The sequence below is a fragment of the Carlito syrichta genome, unplaced genomic scaffold (assembly GCF_000164805.1).
Source record: "Carlito syrichta isolate Samal-C Ts95f unplaced genomic scaffold, Tarsius_syrichta-2.0.1 Scaffold303228, whole genome shotgun sequence".
NCBI lineage: Eukaryota > Metazoa > Chordata > Mammalia > Primates > Tarsiidae > Carlito > Carlito syrichta.
In genome coordinates, this window is record NW_007247324.1 from 89,355 (window position 1) to 112,101 (window position 22,747).

A 22,747-nucleotide genomic window follows, 5' to 3' on the forward strand; every position below is an offset into this window, starting at 1 on the left:
GCCGCGTTTGGCCTCGCTCCGCCTGCGAGAGCCCCAGCGTGAGCGCCTCCAGAACAGCTGGACCACGGGGTGACCCGAGGCCCCCGCCAGAGGTGCCCTGCCCCCATCCCGGAGTCGTTCCCTAGGGACATCTCACTCCCGAAGTTCGTGTAAAAGCTGCACTGTGCCTGCAAGGGAGGCAGGCCGGGGCAGCTTTCCTTTTCATAGTTAAGGAAACCAAGATTCCAGTTCACTTTTATTTTTATTTATTATTTATTTTGAGAGACAAGGTCTCGTTGTGGGCTCAGGCTGGAGTGCAGTGGCTGATCATAGCTCACAGCGGCCTCGACCTCCGGGGCTCACTCGATCCATCCGCCTTGGCCTCCCAAAATGCTGGGATTAAAAGCGTTAGCCACCGTGCCCAGCCAGATTCCAATTTATAATGTGACAGAGGGATTAGGCGCTCAGGCCCTGAGGCCAGATGGAGCGTCAAGGTGTTGTGTAGTTGTTGTTATTGTTTTTTTAAAATAAGTTCACCTTTCTGAGACTCGGTTTCCTTATGCCTGGAGTACAGTGACAGAGGAATGGGAAAATGCACTGGAGGCATTTGACACAGTGCCTGACATGTGCTAAGTTACTAGGAGAGGTCAGCTACTGTCGCCTCTGGGGCTGTGAGTTATGGAGGTTATAGTCAGTAAATAGGGAGCTTGAGTCAAGACCCAAGCTCCGTGTTTATCTTTCTCTCTTCCAGCCCTCACCAGGCCTTTGCATCTTTGAAATTAGTCAAGATCACAGTCTCTAAAAGATTGGCCCACAGGGCAAGTCTTGAGTTTCTGATATGAAACCTCCAAGTGTTTTGAAATGTCCTGATGGCATCGGATGCCCTCCAGGTACTAGGGAGGTGGCCCTCTCATGTGAGGGAGACACAAGGGACAGTGGCATGCTGACCTGCAGCAAAGCTGCTTGACTGGTCCATATGAACATTAGGTCACCAGGCCTTCCTGATGCACAAGCATTGTTTAGCTCCTGGGGATGCGAATGTAGTTATTTATTCATTCATTCTTTCAACATATACTGATCAAGCCTCTGCTGTGCAGCAGGCATTGCTCTAGGTGTGGAGAAATAGCAGTGAATCAAAGGTCCCGCCCTCATGAGCCAATGTCATGGTGGTGGCACAGGGAGTAAAGGGGCTTTTTGAGTTACCAGGCGAGGTCAGCCGCTGTTCCCTCTGGGGCTGGGAGTTACCTGAGGTTATGGTTAGTAAATAACAGAGCTTGATTCAAGACTCAGTTCAAGACCTGGGTTCAGGCTGGGCATGGTGGCTCATACCTGTAATCCCAGCACTTTGGGAGGTGGAGATGAGAGGATTGTCTGAAGCCAGGGGTTCGAGACTAGCCTGGGCAACTTGCCGAGACTTCGTCTCTACAGTAAATTAAAAAAAAAGAAAATTAGCTGGGCGTGGTGGCACACAACTGTAGTTCCAGCTACTTGGAAAGCTGAGGTGGAAGCATAACCTGTGCCCAGCAGGTCAAGGTTGCGGTTGTTGTGAGTGTGCCACTGCACTCCAGCCTGGGTGACAGAATTAGACTCTCTCGATTCAAAACAACTACAACAATAACAACAACAACCACAAAAACCGGGTTCAGTGTTGATCTCACTCCCCTACAACCCCCACCAGGCCTTTTTATCTTTAAAATTAGTCAGTTTTGGATGGGGGGGAATTAGTTTCAAAGATAGTCAACTAATGATCTTCAATCAATCTTTGAAGACTATATACAAGGGTTTTCAAACAGTTTAAAACCTTAAGATATTTAATTATTAGAGAAGCTGTCTGTGAACAGCCTTTACAGACAAGATCACGGAATATTTAGCTGTTCACATGCCCTGTACTATGACATGTAGACAAGGGCACCCCGGTGATGGATGGAATTGTCTAACTGGAGCTGCTGCTTGTTAGAAAGACTTTCCATCCCTGAAGCCTCAATGACTGGCATTATAAAATAACTTGAGGTGTAAATCCTGCATGTGGTTTCTTATGAGCTCCCTGGAACCCCCTTCAGTTAACTGCTGCAGTCGGTCCTTAGAATATCTTAAAGCATTTCAGGGTGGTGTAGTGAGATGAACCCAGGAAGTCTAGGGCTTGAGGTCAGATTTGCTCTTAGGTTTATGCCTGCCTCTCAGTCACCTTCCTGGGCCTCAGTTTTCTTATCTGTAAAGTGGTATAAGTCCCAGGCCCTGTCCCTGTTTTTGTGAGAATCAAACAAAGCTACATTCAATGAGATTTACAAGTGCTTACGTTAGTGCTGTTTTTTTAAACAAAGTAAAGCAACAATGTAAATATTTCAACACCCACTAGTCCACCTAAATAAAGTTTTGTTTATGTGCCAAGAAGCATCTGAGCACAGAGCCTGCACCCCAGCCACCTGCAAACGGTTCATTTGACGACTGAGAATTTTGAAGTGCTCTGATTTCCAAAAATAATGTCTCAAAATTCTTGCACTAGATTTCCCTCTGTGTCTGTAAAGGCAAATCCAATTAGTGTGCATATCAAAGCAAATGCTATCTGTTTCCCAGTTGCCATGGAATTTAGAATTTCTTTCCAAAAGCCCATTTGATAACTATTTCCATGCCAAGCTGCAGCTTTGAAATGAGGCCTCTTAAAATCCTACATAGGGATCCTTTCTCTGGGCCATCGCATGAGGTCTCTGCCTATTCAAGGGGAATTTCTAATTGCATTTATCTGGGAAGAAAAGTGATTTTCCTGTTGCAGCCCCTATGGCTGTTTAGAGAAAACTTTGTGGTCATTAGCCTGTGAGTTTCCTGTTCTTCTGTCCAGTCAAACTGACCTCATATGCTTTGTTCTCAGGGCTTGGAGAGTTTTCTAAGAGCATATCCAAGTCACTCAAGTCCCATTCTCCACTGTGTCACCATAAGCCCAGCCCGTGTGCACCTTCCCGGGATTGTCGTCCTCATCACTGTGGTCAGCCAGTGCCTTCTGTCTCCTTCCAGGGGGCCAAGATGGGTCGTCGTGCTCAACAGGAGTCAGGGCAGGCCGAGAATCACTTCAGTGGCCAGAATTCTTCTTTGACTCTGGCTAGAGAGGTGGGTGCAAAAAAAAAAAAAATTCCTGAAGCCATGCTGCTTTAGAGTTGGTGATTCCTTGATGAGCAAGGATTTGGCTTGGTTTTCCACATCTCTTCTCCTCAGTGCCTCCTCCGCCCACTTCTCGATTTGGGAACTCCCTGCCTTGGCATTTGTTCTGGTAGCAAAAAAGGAAAGGGGAGCTTTTTTCTTTGATGCCAGCCTAGTTCCGTGCATCCCTTTATATTCTTAATGTAGAGCTTTTTTGTGAGCTGAAGCAGGGGACTGGGAGGTTTCGAAATCCGATAGAAATCCAGGTTTTAATGTCTGCTGCGTAAATGGCAGTGAAGCATGCTGGTGACCTGAGGGTGGGTGACACAAATGAACTTTGCTCTTGGGGGCGACCTGCATTTTCTAGTCTTGGGAAGGGGATCACTTGCTGGCTTACTTTTCTGGAAGCTTTTCCGAGGAGCCTGGAATTAGGGACACTTCTCTGGCTTTCTGGAGGACAGGCAGTCTTGGTGAGCAGCCTTTGTTAATACCAGGGTGCTGTTTTTCAGCCTTCTCAGAGCCCCTTTACACCTTCCTCCATCCATCTGGAAAAACTTTTCCTTTCGGGAGTCGACGTCAGGATTGCCCCTGGGTGGCTTGTCACTCCGGCCCCAGCTGCTTAGGGCTCCTTCCTCTCTTGCCCCGTGGGGCCCACCACCGGACACAGCCCAGCAGGTGTTAGTGGTCTTCTTGCCTGTCTGTCTGCCTCACTGGGCAGTGAGTTCCTAGATAGCAGGAAACTCAGCTTCCTGCCTGCTGGCACATAGTAGGTTTACAGCATGCTGAGCCACCCATGCTAAGAATCCCAATAGGCCAGGCAGGGCATAAGCAAGTAAGCCAGGCATGACATACAGTGTGCTTCACCTGCACGTGGGTGGGGTGTTCCTCACTGTCATGGGAGCTGTGTCCACCACTCTCCTGTGCTGTCCTGTGGCCCTGTCAGTGTAACTTTTGTCTTGTCACTTACTGTAGAAATGTGGGTGTGGAGAAGCTTTGTGATGACAGCTTGCCCGCACAGGAAGATGCAGCCCACGCTCAGCCTCATTCTCTGAAGACCTATGGAGTGGGTTAGGGCAGGAGCACTGGGAACTGGGGGCCACCTCACACCCCTCTAAAGGAACAGCTACTGCTTAGTGGATGCTGGTCGGTACTGTAGGGAACACAGACCCCATGTTTCTAGATCCTCTGATTTTTCAAGAGATGCAGGCAGTCTGAAACTTTATTGTGAAAGCAACATTTTTTAGAGGTTGGCAACTCATTATGAAAATGCAGTCACTGTGTGGACTGGGCTTGGCCTGGGGGTTGTCAAGTTGTAACTTGGGCCATGATACCTTCATTATGGTATTTGTTACATTATATTCTATTGCTGACCTGTCCAGCTTCCTCCTAACGTGAGCTTCTGGAAGGTGGGGGCTGTGTCTTATCCATGTACCACTTTGCCTGTCACAGTGCCTGGCATGTTCGTGCGAGGTGGGGAAGTTTGTAGTGTGTTCTGTACTTAATGCATTTGAAGCAGGGTAAGTAGAGTACTGGGGCTGGGCAGGCAGAGACTGGGACATTGCAGGCACAGTTGTAGGGTCTGGTGACAGCAGGCAGGTGGTGACAGAAGATGTACAGACCCAACACCGGACTCCGGGAGAGTGACCTGCCATCATGCATGTCTTTAAAGAGAAAATTTGGCAGCATATGAGTTGATGGAAGTCCGCTCTTGGCTTCTGGCAATTGACACTGTTCCGCGTGGGTCTAGGAGGGCCCATTTCAACACTAGGTAATTTGTTGTTTCATTCAATAGATGTCTATTGATGCTTACTGTGTGCCAGGCACCATTTTACGGTGAACAAGAGACAGGATCCCTTGGCATCATAGAGCTTACACTCTCATGATCACTGACTTGCAGGAAGACTAATTAAAAGTTGACTTAATGCCAGGCTCGGTGGCTCAGCCTGTAATCCCAGCACTTTGGGAGGCCGAGGCAGAAGGATTGCCTGTGCCCGTGGGTTTGAGACTAAGGTCTCCCCAAGTTGCCAGCCTGGGCAATGGAGTGAGACTCCAACTCAAAAAACAAAACAAACAACAACAAAAAGTTGACTCAACTGTGCAGGAGGTACCTGCAGTGGTTATGTGAATGAGCCTGTGGTGGCTTCAAAGCCTTACGTGACCTCCATATCAAATCAGCTCTGGGCTGGGGGACTCCTCCTCTTCCTTCTCCTCCCCCTCCTCTCCCTTTCTCTTCCTTCCTCTCCTCCCCTCTCCTCCCCTTCCCTTCCCTTGCCTCCCAGGTGAGAGTCATTGCTGTAAGAACATCACTCCATGGTCATGGTGCAGTGAACCCCTCAGGGCTCCAGACTTTCAGGAATACCTGCTTATTTCAAGGCATTGGCCTTCTTGTACCTTGGGTCTCAGCATTTTTCTGGGAGAACTTGGTGAAAAGTCATTCATCTCCTCACACACCTGTTGCTTTTTTTTTTTTTTTTTTTTTTTTGAGTTGGAGTCTCACCATCACCCAGACTGGAGTGCAGTGGCCGCTCCCGGCCACGGCAGCCTCGACCTGCTGGGCTCTGGCGATCCTTCCGCCTCAGCCTTCCGAGTAGCCAGAATTACAGGCGTGCGCTACCACACCTGGCTGATTTTTTGATTTATTGTAGAGATGAGGTCTCGCTGCCCAGGCGAGTCTCGAACCCGTGGGCTCAGGCAATCCACTCACCTCAGCCTCCCAAAGGCGCGGGGTTACAAGCTGAGCCACCGAGCCCGGCTACACCTGTTGCTTTTGAGAGAAAGATACGGGTCAGGATGCCGGGTTCCCTTCTCTTCCTGGGCTAATTGAAGTTCAAGGCAGTGTGGGCAGCCTCCCACGGGTCAGTTGCTCACTGTGCCTGAGGGACTTCTGGCTGTTTCTTTCTAAAGTTAGATCCCAGGCTTGCATGTGTGCCCATTTGCATTCCAGTTCTGAGGGTATGACTGGATGTATTTATTTTTGTCCTCTTGCTGACCACATTCCAGGATGAAGATATCCATGCATGCGTAAATATGGCACCTGGGAACTGTCAGATGGCCTGGGGCTACTTTAGAGTTAAGAGCGAGCTAGTTCAAACAAGTGGTCATTTTAAGCGAGGCAGCGAAGGTGGGAGCTCTGGAGAAGGAGCAAAAGCAGTGGGGGGGCTTGAGCCTGGGTTTGCTCGTGGCTTGGATCTTGAGTAAGTCCGCTCATCTCTCTAACCTCCCATCTTGTTATCTGTCAAGTGGTGAGATAATACCACCAGGTTGATGGGGAATGAGTGAGATGCACATTCGGAAGTGCTTTAGTGAACTGCAAAGCACAGTGTCATTCAAGAGCTTTGTGAGTAAGGGGTATTTGGGCAGCACTTTGTTGCTTTTATTAAAGTACAGAAAAGAGAAAGGATGTCGTTGACCAGTGTCTCTTTCAGGACTGGCTAGGAAGTCTCTCCACTACTGCTCATATACCCATAGGTTGGCTACTACTTTCCCAGGGCAAAATTTCTGTGCTTTTTAGTTGAAGTGAGCATTTTGTATGAAGAGTGACTGAGAGCACAGGCCTCGGGGACATTGGGCTTGGGCTGAGGACCCAACTCTGTCACACATGTGCTCCATGACTGTGAGCAAGTTGCTTAATCTCTCTGAGCCTCAGTTTCCTCACTGGTGAAATAGGAATACTATTATTCCGTACTTCACAGGGTGACTAGAACGAGGACATGATCTAACCCTTCACATAGTCTGACACTCAGCATGTTGTTTCTCTTGGGTGTTCTTTTCATTCTGCCTTAACCTTCTCCTTGGGTTGAAAGCTAGTGGCCTTCAGGCTGAGTTTAGCCTGTAGCCATGTTTCATTTGTTCTGGACAGAGTTAACATCTTTTAAAAAATAGGTGAACATTTATAAACTGGGAAACTTCATGTGAAAATCCAGACTTGGGGCTTCTTTTAAAATCAGATCCTGGCACAGTGGAATGCGGGACTGGCATTGCCACATGGTGGCAATGGCCAGTGTTGAGATGGCGCTGGCTTACGGTGCTAGCCCATCCTGGTTCAACTCTTCATGCATCAGTTCACCTGGTCAGATGCACTCACATTTATCTGCCTGGCTCTTGTTTCCATTTGAGTTTAAAACTCCTGCTCTTTTAGGGCGAGTTGACTTTCAGATATCCCTCCATATCTGTTAGGATTGAATTTGGCTCCATGCACCAGAAACAACTCCAACACTTGAATCAGGCAGGAGTGATTTTTTTTCTCACTAGCGAAGAATCCAGTGGAGTGTAGGCACTGCAGGCATGGTCCCTGGAGGGTGCCCTGTGTTACTCCAGTCCCTGTGAGATTCTTGCTCACCATCTGGAACTTGTGACTTTTGTTCTCATGATTGCAAGATGGCGGTCGTTCTCCTGGATCTGCGTTCTAGGTAGGAAGAGAGGGGGATAGTCGAAGAGGTCAAGGTGCTTGCCAATCAAGTGCCCCTTCTCATTGGAAAGACTGTCACCAGAGACCTCACTAAGGAGGCTTCTAGTTGCGTTTCATTGGTCAGAATTGGGTCTTACAATGGTTGTAAGTTTCAGGGGAGTTTGTGACTGGGCACTTTGCTAGACCTAACATCCCGGTTTCTTGGCGATAGAGGTGGGGAGAGTACCTGTTGAGTAGGAAGTTCAAAACTGACATGTCAATTTTAAAAAATCAAATTTATAGAAAGGTTGTCTTTTTTTCTTTGTGGCCCCAGGTATGAAAGAAAATTATTTGTAGTAGCTAAAAAAATCTACATTCTGTCCAGGTATCCATAATCCCAGCACTTTGGGAGGCCAAGGTGAGAGAATTGCTTGAGCCCAGGAGTTTGAAACCAGCCTGGGCAACATAGTAAGACCTCATCTCTACAAAAAATCAAAAAATTACTTGGGTGTGGTGGCACGGGCCTGTAGTTCCAGCTACTTGGAAGGCTAAGGCAGGAGTTCGAGGCTGTGGTGAGCTGTGATCGTGCCACTGCACTTCAGCCTGAGTGACAGACACTGAATTAAAAAAAAAATCTACATTCCCTCTAATATTTCATTTGGAGTTCAGTGAAAAGATAGAATGCCCTGAGTTCCAGAATATCCAAGAGCTGTCTACACAGACCCTGTTCTCTATCTTTTCCTTCTTCTGGTGGATTCCATGGCTGCTCAGGACTTTCTGCATACAGGTGCCTGTAGCTCAGTCCAGGTGACTCAACTCTTCTGCTCTGGGAGAGGAGGAAAGGTCTCTGTATTTACTTGATCATTCCTTAGATTTTAAATAATACATTTTAAAGAATTTAGTTGCCTAGTTTTAATGGTTTACCAGGAAGATGAACTCTTCGTGTCATTTTACTAGCTCCGAACTGACTGAAGTCGTGCTAACTTGTGTAGGGTTGTTGTGACCCCTGGATCAGGTCATGCGTGTCAAGGACTTAGCTCAGTGTCCACATACAGAAAGCCTTGAGCAATGGCAAGATACTAAGAAAACTTATGGCTGTACCTGTTATGAATCAGGCTGGATAACCAGAAGCATGGTTCAGTTAGCAGTTCAGGCTGGCACTACAGATACCGAGGATTTTGCTGGAAGACAGTTCTGTGATAAGTGTCGACATGCCTGCAATGTATAACTTTCTCTGGGGAGAGCAGGTCTGAGAGTTCAACCGGGTTTCTCTGCCTGAGTCTTTACCTTCTGCTGGTTGAAATGGCTGTGTTCTTACGGAACTCCTTCAAGGACAGACTCTGGCACTTTCTACTATAAGTAGTAAGAGCCTGAGCAAAAGTCCTCTTTGGCGAAACCTAATTGTCGCTTGTCTTTGGATGGGCAGTTCCCACGTGGGTCTAGCCCTCTTTTGCACTTACCTTTTCTTTGGTAGATTGTCCTCTCAATCACTGTTATCATAGCTTCCACTGGAGCAGTTGCTGGCGTCTGTTAGTTATACGCAGTACCTGGTTGAGCCTCACGGTCACTTTTGAAGTAGGTTCTTTTATTATCGCATGGTGCCTGTGAGGACATAGACGTTGAGAGGCTGTGAAGCTTGTCCAGAGGCCCTCGGCTGGTCTCCAACTGTAGCCAGGTGCCTGAGCTCTTCTACCTGCCAGATAGGTGGGTGCACAGGCCTCCCAGTACAGAGGAGGACTTTGGAGAGAGCAGAGAGACAGTGGGGCTGTTCCCTGGAGATCCTTCTGGAATGGGCGTACATTCTCACTCGATCACCCTCCTTATCCAGATGTCTAGAGCAGTGCTGGTGTCCCAGCTGCTCCTTTGCTCTCCTGCATCCCCTTAGTGCTCCTCTGAGGACGCAGAACTGAAAGTTAGCCAGATTCTCTCGCAGGAATCTGAGAAATGCTGCTGGGCTCATGTTCCCAAATTAGGCCAATTTCCTCATCCCCTGGCAGCCTCTCTAGCTGGAGCTCCCCAGGCTGTTCGCATGACGTCCTCGCCCTCTGCCTGTCCCCTGACTGCTCTGCCAGCCAGGCAGTTATTTTCAGCCCAATAGGGTTATCTGCTAACCCTTTTTGGTGACATTTTTCTTCTTTCTCACAAAAATAACTCTTGTGATTGGTCACATTTTCCAGCCTTTTTCATAGCACCTCTCCAATCGGCTGGACCGAGCGATGCTTCTGATAACGTGGCCAGAGAGGGATGCGGGGAATTTGAGATGGAGCTATTTGTCAGGAATGCATTTTCCACACTTCAGATTTATGCCGTGCTTTGCGTGCCTTGTTTTGAACTCTCCCTTGGGTGTGCAGATGTCCAGCACTGACCCCTCCCTGGGGCCGGCCGCTGTGTGGGAGGGAATGTCATCAGGGCAGAGACTGTGAGTTGAAATCAGCATCTTGAGACTTCAGCGCCACTCTGGGTAGGCGCAAGCTCTCAGGTGCCCAGGATGATGTGCCTTCTTGCTGGCTTCTGTGAGTCCAGGGTGGGAGTTGGTGCTTCAAGAGTGCTTGGAGAAATACATGTCCAGAGCTTAGCCGGTGCACCATTAAGTCAGCTTTTGTCATTGTGTAACCTGAAGAGTGGAAAAGATGATTGGTTTGTCTGTCTTCCCAGCCCTGCCTGTTAATAGCTGTGTGTCTTGCGCAAATTCCCTGACCTCTCAGCCACCTCCTTGCCTGGTGAATGGAGGTCATGGCCATACCTATCTTGTGGGGTTGTTGAGGGTTAAATGAAAGAATGTGTAAAGCTCTTAGAATGGTACCTAATACACACTAATTAGTGTTGTCCTTGTTTGTGTCCCACAAGAAGTAGGACGTATTACCAGTTTGTCTTAAATTGCAGTGCTGGTCAAGTCTCGGAAATAGTCATATTTCATAGAACTAACAACTTCTTCTTCTTAGGGCAAAGAAACCTTTGGGTGAGGAATCCTTTTGGTAAGAATTCTTTGTCTCCTCTGGTAGCATTTCTGCCTGTGCCATTGGCCAGTTTTTGGCAACACCTTTCCTTCCTCAAAACCTCTGTCTGGAGGTTGGCAGTCTTTTCAGAGAATAATCCTTATTTGCTGACTTATGTCATTTTGTTGTTCTGGGGGTAGAAAATGAGTGGAAAATGAGGAAGACAAGAGTGACTTTGGTGACCCTGGAGAAGAGGAATCATGGATTCATTCATTCATTCACTTATGAAACTTGATTGAGGACTTTCTATGTGCCAGGCATTGTGCATGGATCTGGGAATACAATGATTAACCAGGCCTGCTCTCTGCCTTTTAGAACTTGACCTGGGGCTCTGCAGAGAAGTGAGTGTCAGGTAGAGATGATGCAGAAAGATGTGGAAGTATCCATGTTGAGTGCCCACGTTGAGTATCCACATTGAGTACCCATGTTGAATTCCCATGTTAAATGCCCATGTTGAGTACCCACACTGAGTGCCCACGTTGAGTGCCCACATTGAGCACCCACATTGAGTACCTGCATTGAGAACCCATGTTGAATGCCCATATTGAGCGCCCGCATTGAGTGCCCATGTTGAACGACCACATTGAGCACCCACATTGAGTACCTATGTTGAATACCCACATTGAGTGCCCATGTTAAATACCCATATTGAGTGCCCATGTTGAGTACCTACGTTGAGTACCCACATTGAATACCCAAGCTGAGTACCCATGTTGAGTATCCATATTGAGTGCCCACAATGAGTGCCCACTCTGAGTCCCTTCTACTCTCAGGGACATCTGGAAAGGTTGTCCAGGAAGAGATGGTGTTTGATTTGAGACTTGAAGGATGAGTAGAAGTTTACCAAGAGTCAGGGGAACTTTCCAAGAGGGACATGCATGAGCCAACTTTTGCAGAAAGGGAGAGACTGTGGCATGCTGGATTTGTTAGTGAGTAATTGACCATGCAGGTGATGGAGTGATGGTTGCCAGTGACTCTAGATTTGAAACCAACCCCTTTGCCTTTTTTGGCAAGTAGACCAAATATTTAAAAACCAGCTCCCTTGTCTTTTTTTGACAAATGTCCCATATGAGGCCAACATTTCTTATAGGACACTCAGATAATTGTCACATTTTGGGAGTTAGTGAACTTTCAGTATTATCTCACTGTGTCTTTCATTGTCACGTCTTCAATGTCAACGGAGCCACTGCACTTTTCTGTGAGTAGTTGTGTTTGCTGGTTGAGGAAACCTCTGAGGTGTGCTCAAGGATTTCAGATTCTATTGTAATATCGGAATTTGGTCTGACTCCTTTTTGGAGTAATTAGACTACTGACTGTGTTCAGAAGTCTTTTTGGTATGTGAAAATTTTCCTGGTAATGACACTTTTGCTGTAATGAGAACTGACTTCTATTTAGGAAAGCTTCCTAGAGCAGAGACTTCTCAGAATCGGAGGCATCACTAATAGCATTCTGTAAGGAAAAAGGAAGAAAAAAATTAGAGAAATGACATCACCTCACTTGGTTTGTGGCAGCTGCTCATAACCTCTCTCTCCTCTTACCTTTTCACCCCTGCAACCTAGCTAGAATGGTTTTGGAAAATGGGCACTAGCTATTTCACATTCAGAACCTTTTAATGGATGCCCATTGCACTTAGGATAAAATTCCCAAATCCTGAACTTGACCCTGTATTGCCTGGGCCTTCCCTGCATCTCCAGCCTCACTTCATACTTGTCAACTTGTGGTTGTGCTGAGCCCTTTCCTGTGTGGTCCCCACTTCTTCTGGTTCCCCAGAGCACTTCCTAGAGTACCACAGTTCCACAGAAGAGATGGGAATAATGCTCTAGATTCTCTACCCTGCTATCTGTGGGCTGACCATTGCTTGTCCCTTGGATTTAGCTTGAGTATCGCTCCTTCAGAAGCTACTAAACACCCTCTCACTTCATTTAGGTCCCTTTCTTAATACTCCCTTGTAGCATTTGTCACTTTTCCCGATCACCCCAACCATAGTTGATGGCCATGTTCATGTCATCATCAGTCTCATCTCCCACACTCGCTGCGAGCTGCGGGAGTGCCTGTCCTGCTCCCCAAGCCCGAGACTTTGCAGCTCCTCAGTATGTGCTGGTTACCTGAGTGAGGACCAGGCATGGGGAGGGTGCGTCCAGCCGGCAGGAGGTGCCAGGAGGCCTTGCTGTATGGGGCTTGCATGCTCCAGGCTTGGCTGAGCGAGAGCCTTGGAGTCCTGAGCAATGAGGTGGCTGGCAGAAGCCCACTTCTCTAAGAGGGAGTTTCAGAGGGCTTCTGATGGACGCTGAGGAACAGATGCTGAGAAACACTGGTGTTTAGGGAACAAGCCAAAGGATAACTCACAAAGGAATTTCAGAGGAGAGGCCTGAGCAGAGGGAGAAAACCAGGTATGTGTGACGTCCAGGAGCCAGGACAAGCCTGTGTCATGAAGGAGTGCAGGGCTGGCAGTGTTTGATGCCACCGAGAGGGTCCAGGAAGGCGGGGCCTGAGCAGGGTCTGTCGTATTTTGCAATTAGGAGTTCCTGCGGTTCCAGGGGAGCAGCTGGGGTGGGGGGCACATGTACCTGGCACAACAGCACACACAGAGTGGGTTCTCCATATGTGTTTGTTGGAAGAATTCTGTGACTAGGCCATAACGTGTGTACTCTCCACTCGGTGTCGGTAGACTCCCTGTCTCCTCCCGACATCTCTTTCTCTTTGTTTCGTCCCCTCTGTTTTTCCTCCACTATTTATCTTTTTTCTGCATGTCTTTCTGTTTTTTTCTCTCAACCAGTGATAACAAAGAACTCAATCTCCATGATATCATATTCTAGTTGCAGAACCATAGACTTGAACAAAAAGTTATAGTACTTAAGTAGTGTCAGAGAATGGAGACATGGAAGGAGGGCCTTGCCTGACCGGGGAGCGAGGCAGGCTTCCCAAAAGAGGCCACTCTCGAGGTGGGGTGATGTGAAAGAGTGGGAATTTGCTAGTGAGCAGAGAGGGGGAAAGGCCACTTCTGACAGCGGCAAAGCCTGTCCTGAAGCACGCCTTGTGTTTCCAGGGCATGTATGTTGGGACATAGTCCTGGCATTCCCAGTGGAGAGATTTGAGCTTATTTGGTATGTTGTAGGGAGCCCACAACGATTTTACGGCAGAGAGGAACGTTATTTCCTTTGTTTCCTAGGAAGAGGAATCTGGCAGCTACATTGGAGGAGAGAACTAGAGAGCTTTTTGGCAAGGAGCTCAGTGGAGGCAGTTGGAGCAGTCCTTCAGAAAGATGCTGCAAGTCTGGACCAAGGCAGGGCTCCCAGATGTCAGGCTGTCCCAGGCACCTCACAGTTTGAGTATTCATGTCCCATTTATGTTCAAAAGCTCACATTTTGATTTATCAACTCCCCTTGGATACCTAAATACATTTATTTTTTAAATGAAACTTTTTCAAAGAACTTAAAGTTTGTGACAGTTCTATTTTTCTGAGTGCACGTTAACATACATGCATAGATATTTTTAAAAGGAGCTTCCATGTGCTCCTTCAGTGACCTTGCTCATGCCTGTAGCACACGCACCTCACTTTGAGAAGCAGTAAGTGAGTGCCTGGCAGGGTGGGGGGTGGAGAGGTCAGCGCCAAGAGACCTCTTGGAAAGCATACAGCTAGGATGTGGCAATGGACTGGCTCTTGGAAGTGGGTGAGAAGGAGAGTCGAGTTGAGCCCACATGTAGCTGACAAGACTGAATAGACAATGACATTTCTGAGAACAAGAATTTAAGAGCCTTAGCAGTCGGGGAGCAAGAAGGGATAATGACTTCCATTTGGGGTATGTTGAATTTGAGTTACTTTCAGGATTTTCAAAGAGTTCTGTCGAGTTGAAAATTCAGTCTAGAGCTTAAGAGAGAGAGTTGAACGCCAGTGGTAACAGATGTGGGAGTCGCCCACATACACTCTGAGTTCTCTAAGAAGAGCCTGTGGGATGAACTTCTGATTGCTTTGTGGGACACACAATCTCCAGATGCAAACTTTAAAAAAAAAATAAAGATAGATATATATTTTTTAAATTTTTACTTTCTTTTGAATTGGGATCTCACTGTGTCACCCAGGCTGGATTTTGAATTGGGATCTCACTGTGTCACCCAGGCTGGAGTGCAGTGGTATGGTCAGAAGGATCACAGCGCATGGCAGCCTTGACCTCCTGGGCTCAGGTGATCCTTCCACCTCAGCCTCCTGAGTAGTTGGGACTACAGATGTAAGCTGCCACACCCAGCTAAATTTTTTAATTTTTTTTGGTAGAGACAAGGTTTCACTATGTTGCCCAGGCTGGTCTTAAGCAATCTGCCCACCTCAAGGCCTCCCAAAGTTCTGGGATTATAGTCATGAGCCACTGCACCAGGCCCTCAAACATCTTTTAAGCAGAGAAGCGATGTGATTGGATTTACATTTTATTTTATTTTTTGAGTTGGAGCCCAGGCTAGACTGAAGTGGTACGTTCATGGCCACCCCATGCTGGGCTCAGGCAATCCTTCCACCTCAGCCTTCTAAGTAGCTGGAGCTACAGGTGCACACTACCACACCCAGCTAATTTTTATTTTATTTTATTTTATTTATCGTAGAGATGAGGCCTCCCCAAGTTGCCCAGGCTGTTCTCAAACCCCTGGACTCAGGCAGTCCTCTCACCTGGGCCTCCCAAAGTGCTGGGATTACAGGCCTGAGCCACCACGCCTGGCCTGGATTTGCATTTTAGAGTACTTGGCAACAATCGGGTGGGGATAGATCCAAGTTTTGTGGGTTATGAAGATTCTGCAGTCTGGAGGCCTTCTTTAAGAAAAATAATTTAAAATTATGAATTTAAATTCAGGTATATAAGTAAATGCTCAAGTATAATGGGGAGAGAAATCATAGCTAAGTTACTGGAGCCTTGGATATTCAGGTGCCTTTCTTTGGAGATCTTGTTAGGCAGTTTACCAGAAATGCTTATGTAGAAATACCTCCCGTTTGAAATCTAGCTTCCCCTTGTTATGTAGAACTGTCCGTAACTCCCAGGGGCCCATGCAGATATGAAGTATAGACTGGAGGAAGGCGAGGCTGGAAGCTGGGGGAACCTTGCTGAGAGAAGCAGAGCATGAGCTTGTTAAGCCTCCATTTGCATGGTTGTACAGTTTTCTCCGATACTTCTCAGCCTGCTAGGTGTTGATACACTGAAGGCCCATGGTTGGCTTGGGCCAGGTTTTAGAGGGTGTCTTAGTCCATTTTGTGCTGCTGTAATAGGATACCACAGACTAGATAATTTATAAAAAACAAAAATTTATATCCTCATAGTACTGGAGGCTGGGAAGACCAAGATCAAGGTGCCAGCATCTGGTGAGGCTCTTCTTGCCGAGTCATCCCATGGCAGAAGGCAGAAGGGCAAGAGAGCACATGGGAGAGAGGCGAAAGGGGCTGAGTCTGTTCTTTTGGAGGGGACCTACTCCCCCGAAACAGCATTAATCCATTCATGATGGCAGAATGAGATCTCCAAAAGAACCCACATCTTAGTACTGTTACAATAGCAAGTGCATTTCAACCTGAGTTTTGCAGGGGACGTTCAAACCATAGTGGAGGATCAAGAGGGAAATGTGGTAAAAAGACCAAGGAGATGAGGCATGGTGTGTTGGACCTGGGGCATGAGCGGGGTTGATGGGAAAGAGGTGACGCCAAGAAGGAAGTAGTTAGATGAAGGAAGAAGGGGGCTGGATCTTTCAGAGATGGAGCAGTTCCAGTTCTAACTGGGGTTTGAAAAGATCACAAGGTCATTGGCTTAAAAGGTCCAGAAACCATCAGGTTAAACCTTAGAACTGTTCTTGTGAATACTGACTTTGCTTAGAATCATGAGACTAGTTGTGGAGACAGGGTCACATGCCTACATTTTTGGTCAGTGTGTGCTCAGGCCATTGTTAGTGACAGGGAAGAAGTAGAGAGAGGGAGGGTTCCTGAATGATGTGAGTTTCAAAAGGAGTAGTCCATGGTCATTTAGAAGCATCAGGGTCTTAAGGAACTTAGCGAAGTAGGAGTGCTGTCTTGGGACCCTGCTTTGTGGGATGTTAGAGAATGAGCAGGCTCCACTTGAAGGAGCTGCAAGAGAAGCGAAGTCTGTGGGGGGAAGTCAGGATATGGGAGAGGCAAGGACTGGAGAGAGTGTGCTGCGAAGAGAGCATCTGCTTAGGAACCGTGTGACCATAAGCAGAAAGCGTTGCTGCCGTCGTCAGCTGGGCTAGACTTCTCGTTATGTGGCATGTCAGTAATTACGAAGAAGGAGCAGGATGATGGTAAAATATTCCTTAAATAATGATACTATACAGAAAAGGGTGCTGACTGATGTTGGATGTCATTGGTGATATAGACTGAAACATTTCTGGTCACATGCCTTTACCCAGTGTAAAGGAGAGTTATATCACTGTGGTTAGCCGATTACTTTTATGGTTTGTCCTGATTTCTCCATTGCCTTTTTAGGTATAGCTTTTTATACTTTTTTTTTTAGTGGTTCCTCAGGGATTCGAATATGCATTCTTAACTTACCACTGGTCACCACTTCAGGTGAGGTGTGGGAACCTTGCAGCCAGGTAATTCCATCTGTCTTTCCCATCCTTGTGCTGTTGATAGCATATATTTTAAAACTACATATGTTATCAGCTCCACAATACAGTTTGCCATTTCACCCTCAACAGTTGAAACTTTACCACTGCTTTACTCTTCATTTCCTCCTATAGCTCCAAGTTACCACCTGGTATAGTTTTCCTTTAGCCTGGAGAACTTTCCTCAGCATTTCTGTTAGTACAAGTTTGCCGAGAACAACTTCTCTATTTGGTTTTGTTTTTTTGTTTTGTTCTTTTTTTGTTTTTTGGTTTTTTTGAGTTGGGGTCTCACTCTGTTGCCCAAGCTGTAGTGCAGTGGTACGATCACAGCTAACTGCAGCCTCGATCTCCTGGGCTCAAGGGATGGGTCCTCCTGCCTTAGCCTCCTGAGTAGCTGGAACTTCAAGTGTGCACCACCAAGCCAGGCTAATTTTAAAATTTTTTTAGGTCTCACTATGTTGCCCAGGCGGGTCTCAAACTCCTGGGCTCAAGCAGTCCTCCCACCTCAGCCTGGATTATAGGCGTGGGATTATAGGCGTGAGCTACTGTGCCTGGCTTTCTTTTTGGTTTGTCTGAAAATGTTGTCATTTCACCCCCATTTTGGTGGGTATTTTTTACTGATAGAGAATTTTGGATTGAAATTTTTTTTTCTTTCAGCACTTTAGAAATGGCCATTTGTTTGTCCTCTGGTCTTCATTTATTTTCTGATGATTGTTCTTCCATATGTAAGTCTTTCCCCTCTGGCCGTTTTAAAAGATTTCCTCTTTACCTTTGGTTTTCAGCAGTTTGACTATAATGTAACCAGGTGCCATTTTCTTTGTATTTATTCTGCTTTGGATTTGCCGAGGTTCTTAGATCTGTAAGTTGCTATTTTCCAACAAATTTGGAAAATTTCAAGCCATTATTTTTTCAAATATGTTTTCTGACCCATTTTCTCTTTCTTTGTTCCTGGGACTTCAACTGCATAAATGTTAGTCTGCTTGGCATTGTCCAATAGGTGTATCCTGTATTTTTTGTTCCCGAAGTATTATTATGTTTTTCTCATTTTTTATATTTTTGTTCTTCAGATTGGATATTTTCTGTTGGTCTGTCTTCAGGTTCATAGGTTATTTTTACTTTTGTCTTCAAACTGCTGTTAAGCTCATCAACTGATTTTTTAAAATTTAGATATTATACTTTTAAATTAGAAATTTCCATTTATTTACCCTCATCTGCTTTTTTCTTACATAACTTTTATTTCTGTCCTAGACTCACCATCTGTTCATTCATTATGACTGTCTTTTCCTATAAGTCTGTGAGCATATTTATATAACTGCTTTTAAGTTCTTGCCTGTTAATTCCAATATTTAGGTCCTCTGGGAGTCAGTTTTTAATCATCTGCTTTTTCTTTTGACTGTGGATCACATTTTCCTATTTCTTTTTATGTCTACTAATTATTGTACACAGGACACTGTGAGTGATACATCACAGAAACTCTGATTAATACTATCTTCTTCTGAAAAGTATTAATTTTTGTTCTAGCAGGCAGTTAAATTATTTGTAGATCTTGAATTTATAGAAACTTGCTTCTGAGCTTTGTTAGGTCAGGTCTCTTTTGATTTTGCCATTTGTCCTAGAGCAAGTCTGATAGTAATAACCCAGGACATGGCCCTTCTGGAATTTCAGTAGAAAACCCAATGTTTGTACCAAGCACCTCTAACTTGGTGGAACTCAAACTCCAAATGCTATTTCCTTGCAATGAGCAGCAGCTGAAATCTCATCTCCACTCAGCTTTTTGTTAGTCTCTCAGCAATTGCTTTTCCCAGGGTTTCTTGGCATCTTCTCCGCGCATGTGCAATTCTGGTATTGCCTAGGACTTTTAGAGGAGTTTGTATGCATATTTGGACTTCCCACTTTGCCAGGATTTCTCCTGGGCACTCTGGCAGCCCTAGACTTTGTTCATAGGCCAATAACACTGCAACTTTCTGCTTGAGTTCTAGCTACCCAGATGGGAGAGTGCACCAGGGAGAATCCATGTGAACACAGATTGTGACCAGCACAGTTCTTTTCTTTCAAGGATCAAATCCCTTCTGGTTTCTGCCTGTTTTTATTTGCCCTTCAGTGCCCTAGAATTGTTTTCTGTGTTTTGGCCGGAGTTTATAGTTATTATCTGTGTGAAGCTTAGTTGAATGCAAACTGCTCTCCTGTTACCTGCCTTTGGATAGTTTTGACACACACTGTGGTTTCTTCCAAGTGGTATTACTGATGTGGAAAGAATGAGAGGGGTTGTTGCAGAGACAGATTGTGTCAACTTTCTCTTGGGTCTAATGACAGGACATTCAGGTTCATTAGCTATTGAAACTGAAAGTGTCCTCACATCAGTGGTGCACTTGGAATTAATGATTGGAAACACGGGAACTGGTCGCCAGAACACAAGTGTCCGCCCGTGCAGATGCTGCACTGGGCCCAGAGAAGCTCATCTGGATAGGTCTCCAGAGTAGAGAGTGGTGCTGCTTCAAGGCACGAGGTCTTCCTGTGCAGCTGCAAGCCAGGTAGCAAAGTTTATAGATCACATCACTCTACCTAGGCCTGTTAGGTGATTGTCACCTGGAGCAGTAGGAGAGCTGGCCTTCAGCCTTCTTGCTGGAGAAAGGGTGGGAAGAGAGCCTGAGAAATTCACCTGATACTCTGAAAAGGAGATGGCAGCGGTGGTTTTAGCACTGGTGTCTACACAAGGAAGTATTTACCAAAATGAGAAATCCAAGAACAATGGAGTGTTTTCCATAACTAAGTGTATTTAATTAAAGGACCAGTCAGTGTCCTGGCTTGTGTCCTTCCTAATTTGGGGCAGTTGGAAAGGTTCATTCTTTAAGGAAGTGATGGTAAGAAGAAATGGTGGTTTTCAAAAAAAAGTTATTAACAAAATGAAGGCCCATAACCCTGTACTACCAATCACATCCCATCCTTCACACGCAGAAATTTGTTTGAAATATTGACAGTCTTTTATTTTTGTGTTTTGAGTCAGGGTCTCTCTCACCCAGGCTAGAGTGCATTAACATGATGATCATGGGTCACTGCAGCCTTGACCCCTTGGGTTCAGGCAATCCTTCCACCTCAGCTTCCTGAATAGCTGGTACTACATGCATGCACCACCACACCCAGCTAATGTTCTTATTTCTCTCATAGAGACGAGGTCTCACTATGTTGCCCAGGCTGGTCTTGAACTCCTGGGCTCAAGCTCTCCTCCCACCTCTGCTTCCCAAAGTGCTGGAATGATAGGTGTGAGCCATCACAACTGACCCACTGGGGCCACATTTTTCTTCCTGTACAGGTTCCAGCTGAATAGCAAAATTCACAGATTAAGTGACTTTATGTAGGTTCTACCTTTCATGTTAGGCCATGAAAGGGGTTGCTTCTTTGAGTGTTGGGAATTTACACCCCAATTAGTGAAGTGTGTGCCCATTTGCTAGCCATGACCTTGCTCTGTGTCTTCTTCTTGGACTTTCACAGCTGAAGTGAGACTAGGAACTGCAGTGTGATGCCTGTGACATTCCTGGCCTAACCTTGGTATGATACAGAGTGGGGAGTGGCACCGGGCAACTTCTGGCTACACATGTACTGGGTTGGTTTTAACATACAGAAAGATTTAAGAGAAAGAGAAAGTGTATAGGTTTTGATTTATGATGAAGGTTGAAAAGAATGTTTATGTTGGCCAAATAGCATGGAGGAATGGGCATGTCTTTACAAGTATCTGGAAGGCGTATAGACCCAGGAAGAGGAAGGGGCAGAACTGATTAGGATTAGGAAGATGCTGTCCAGGGCAGGAAGATCCAGGATGAATTTTAAGAATGAGTTCCAGGACTGAAATCTGCTTCTGTAGATCAGCCTCTTCAACATGTTGCTAGCAGCCCCTCCCTTGAGTCACTTACAGTGGGCAGTTTGATGACTCTGCATTGAGCTAGGGTCTTTCTATCATCGGTTATCTGTGAGTATTGGAGAAGGGTGACACCATTGTGACAGCATTGTGAGACATGGTGGCTGTCCTGAACGTCACACTTTTGTCTCAGGAAACAGTGGAGCTGTGGTTTTCTCTTCTTGATGTGGGCAACTTTAAAGGATTCTTCCCTCTTCGGGAGGCTGGAACAGATGACAACTGGATGCCTAGAAGGAAACATGAGCAAGGCCGCCTCAATTAAAAGGTCCCGCAGTATGTGACCATCAGAAACTTCCCACTGTCTCGTTCCTAAGCATTCAGGTTTTCTCCTCTGGTTCGTTTTCTGAGCCTCTGATGAGCAAGGGAACTTGTGCTCTGGTTGTTGGATTTCTTCACTGCGTGCCCAAACGTCAGTCTCCCCACCAGCCTCAGGAGAAGAAACAAAGACTGCCTCCTGTTCCGAGGCTAGAGGAGGCATCGGCCTCTGTGGACTTGCCGAAGGAAGGAGAGAAAGAACAGGAAGCCATGGGGCATATCGATGGAACACAAAGTAAAACAGATAGACTCAATGAACAACTGGCGAGGAGATTTTGAAAGCAGGACAGAAATATAACAAACTCCGCCAACCATTTGTTCAGAAGAGGTCAGAATTGATCTCCAAGATCCCAGATTTTGGTATAACAAAATGTGTGAGCCGTCCACAAGTGTCCGCACTGCTTGGGGAGGAAGATGAGGAGGCACTGCATTATTTGACCAGAGTTGAAGTGACAGACTTTGTCGATATTAAGTCAGTTACAGAGTAGATTTTTATTTTGATGAAAATCCTTACTTTGAAACTGAAGTTCTCTCCAAAGAGTTACATCTGAATGAGAGTGATGCCCTGCCTGGCTTACGGACCTTGCTCAGGCACAGGCTCATGGGTTAGGAGAGATCAGCAAACGTGTTGTGTGGCCAAATCCGTGGCAGGTTTCCAAGAGGATGATGAAGAAGGGGAAGGAGAAGATGAAGGAAAGAAAAGAAGAAGGATTGGAAGACAAAGAAGGGGATGAGGATGAAGAGAGGAAGGAGAGGAGGAAGGAGAAGATGACTGCCAGGACACTGATGGATTCCAATTTTCCTTCTTAAACATTTTCTTCAGTCCCCGGGGGCCAGTTGTAGTCTTTATTTTTTCCCCTTTTTCTGCTCTGCTTCCCTGTTCTTGAGGTCTCTTTTCTTCACCTCATAGTGCTCCACTCTTTTGTGGGAAAATACCTTGAGCGGAATACAGTGGAAAGAGTGTCCACCCCTTTCTGTTCAAAGCTGTTTTTATCTATTCCTGTCTCAACAAAACCGTATGGCATCCTCACCAAGCTCTGTGGGAAAAAAGAGAAACCCGCTGCCTTCACTGTGCTTGGAGCCGAGGGTGCCATGCCCTGGGTGGTTGTGCACAGAATTCTATCCTTTCCCCTACTTTCGCTGTATATTGGGCTCCTAGGGTAAACTACATCTCTGTGTGAATATGGACAGTTAGCATTTACCAGCACGTACCTGTCTCCTTTTTCTTGTTTAACAAAGGAAAAAGCTGAAAAATGGGCTTGTAGAAGGTCAGCAAAGGGTGGGTTTGAAATGTTTGGTGGGTTAGGTGGGCATTTGGACAGCATGGCTTCTCCTTTGGCATGTTTAATTGTGATGTTTATAGACATCTTTGCAGTTTTAGATGACACTTGTGTGTGTGTGTGTGTGTGTGTGTGTGTGTGTGTGTGTGTGTTGTGT

General features: G+C 46.2%; 1 protein-coding gene and 1 pseudogene across 1 annotated transcript in view; both read left to right on the forward strand.

Moving 5' to 3' along the window:
- The first annotated feature begins 2,554 nt into the window (after positions 1 to 2,554).
- Positions 2,555 to 22,747, forward strand: part of IFT43 (intraflagellar transport 43) — a 93,229-nt gene continuing 73,036 nt past the window's right edge. Inside the window, exons 1-2 of the mRNA XM_008058145.2 lie at positions 2,555 to 2,790; positions 2,989 to 3,081. Coding sequence (XP_008056336.1) covers positions 2,998 to 3,081 — 84 coding nt within the window. The 5' untranslated portion in view covers positions 2,555 to 2,790; positions 2,989 to 2,997. The remainder of the gene's footprint in view (positions 2,791 to 2,988; positions 3,082 to 22,747) is intronic.
- LOC103260512 lies at positions 21,350 to 21,920 on the forward strand (annotated as a pseudogene).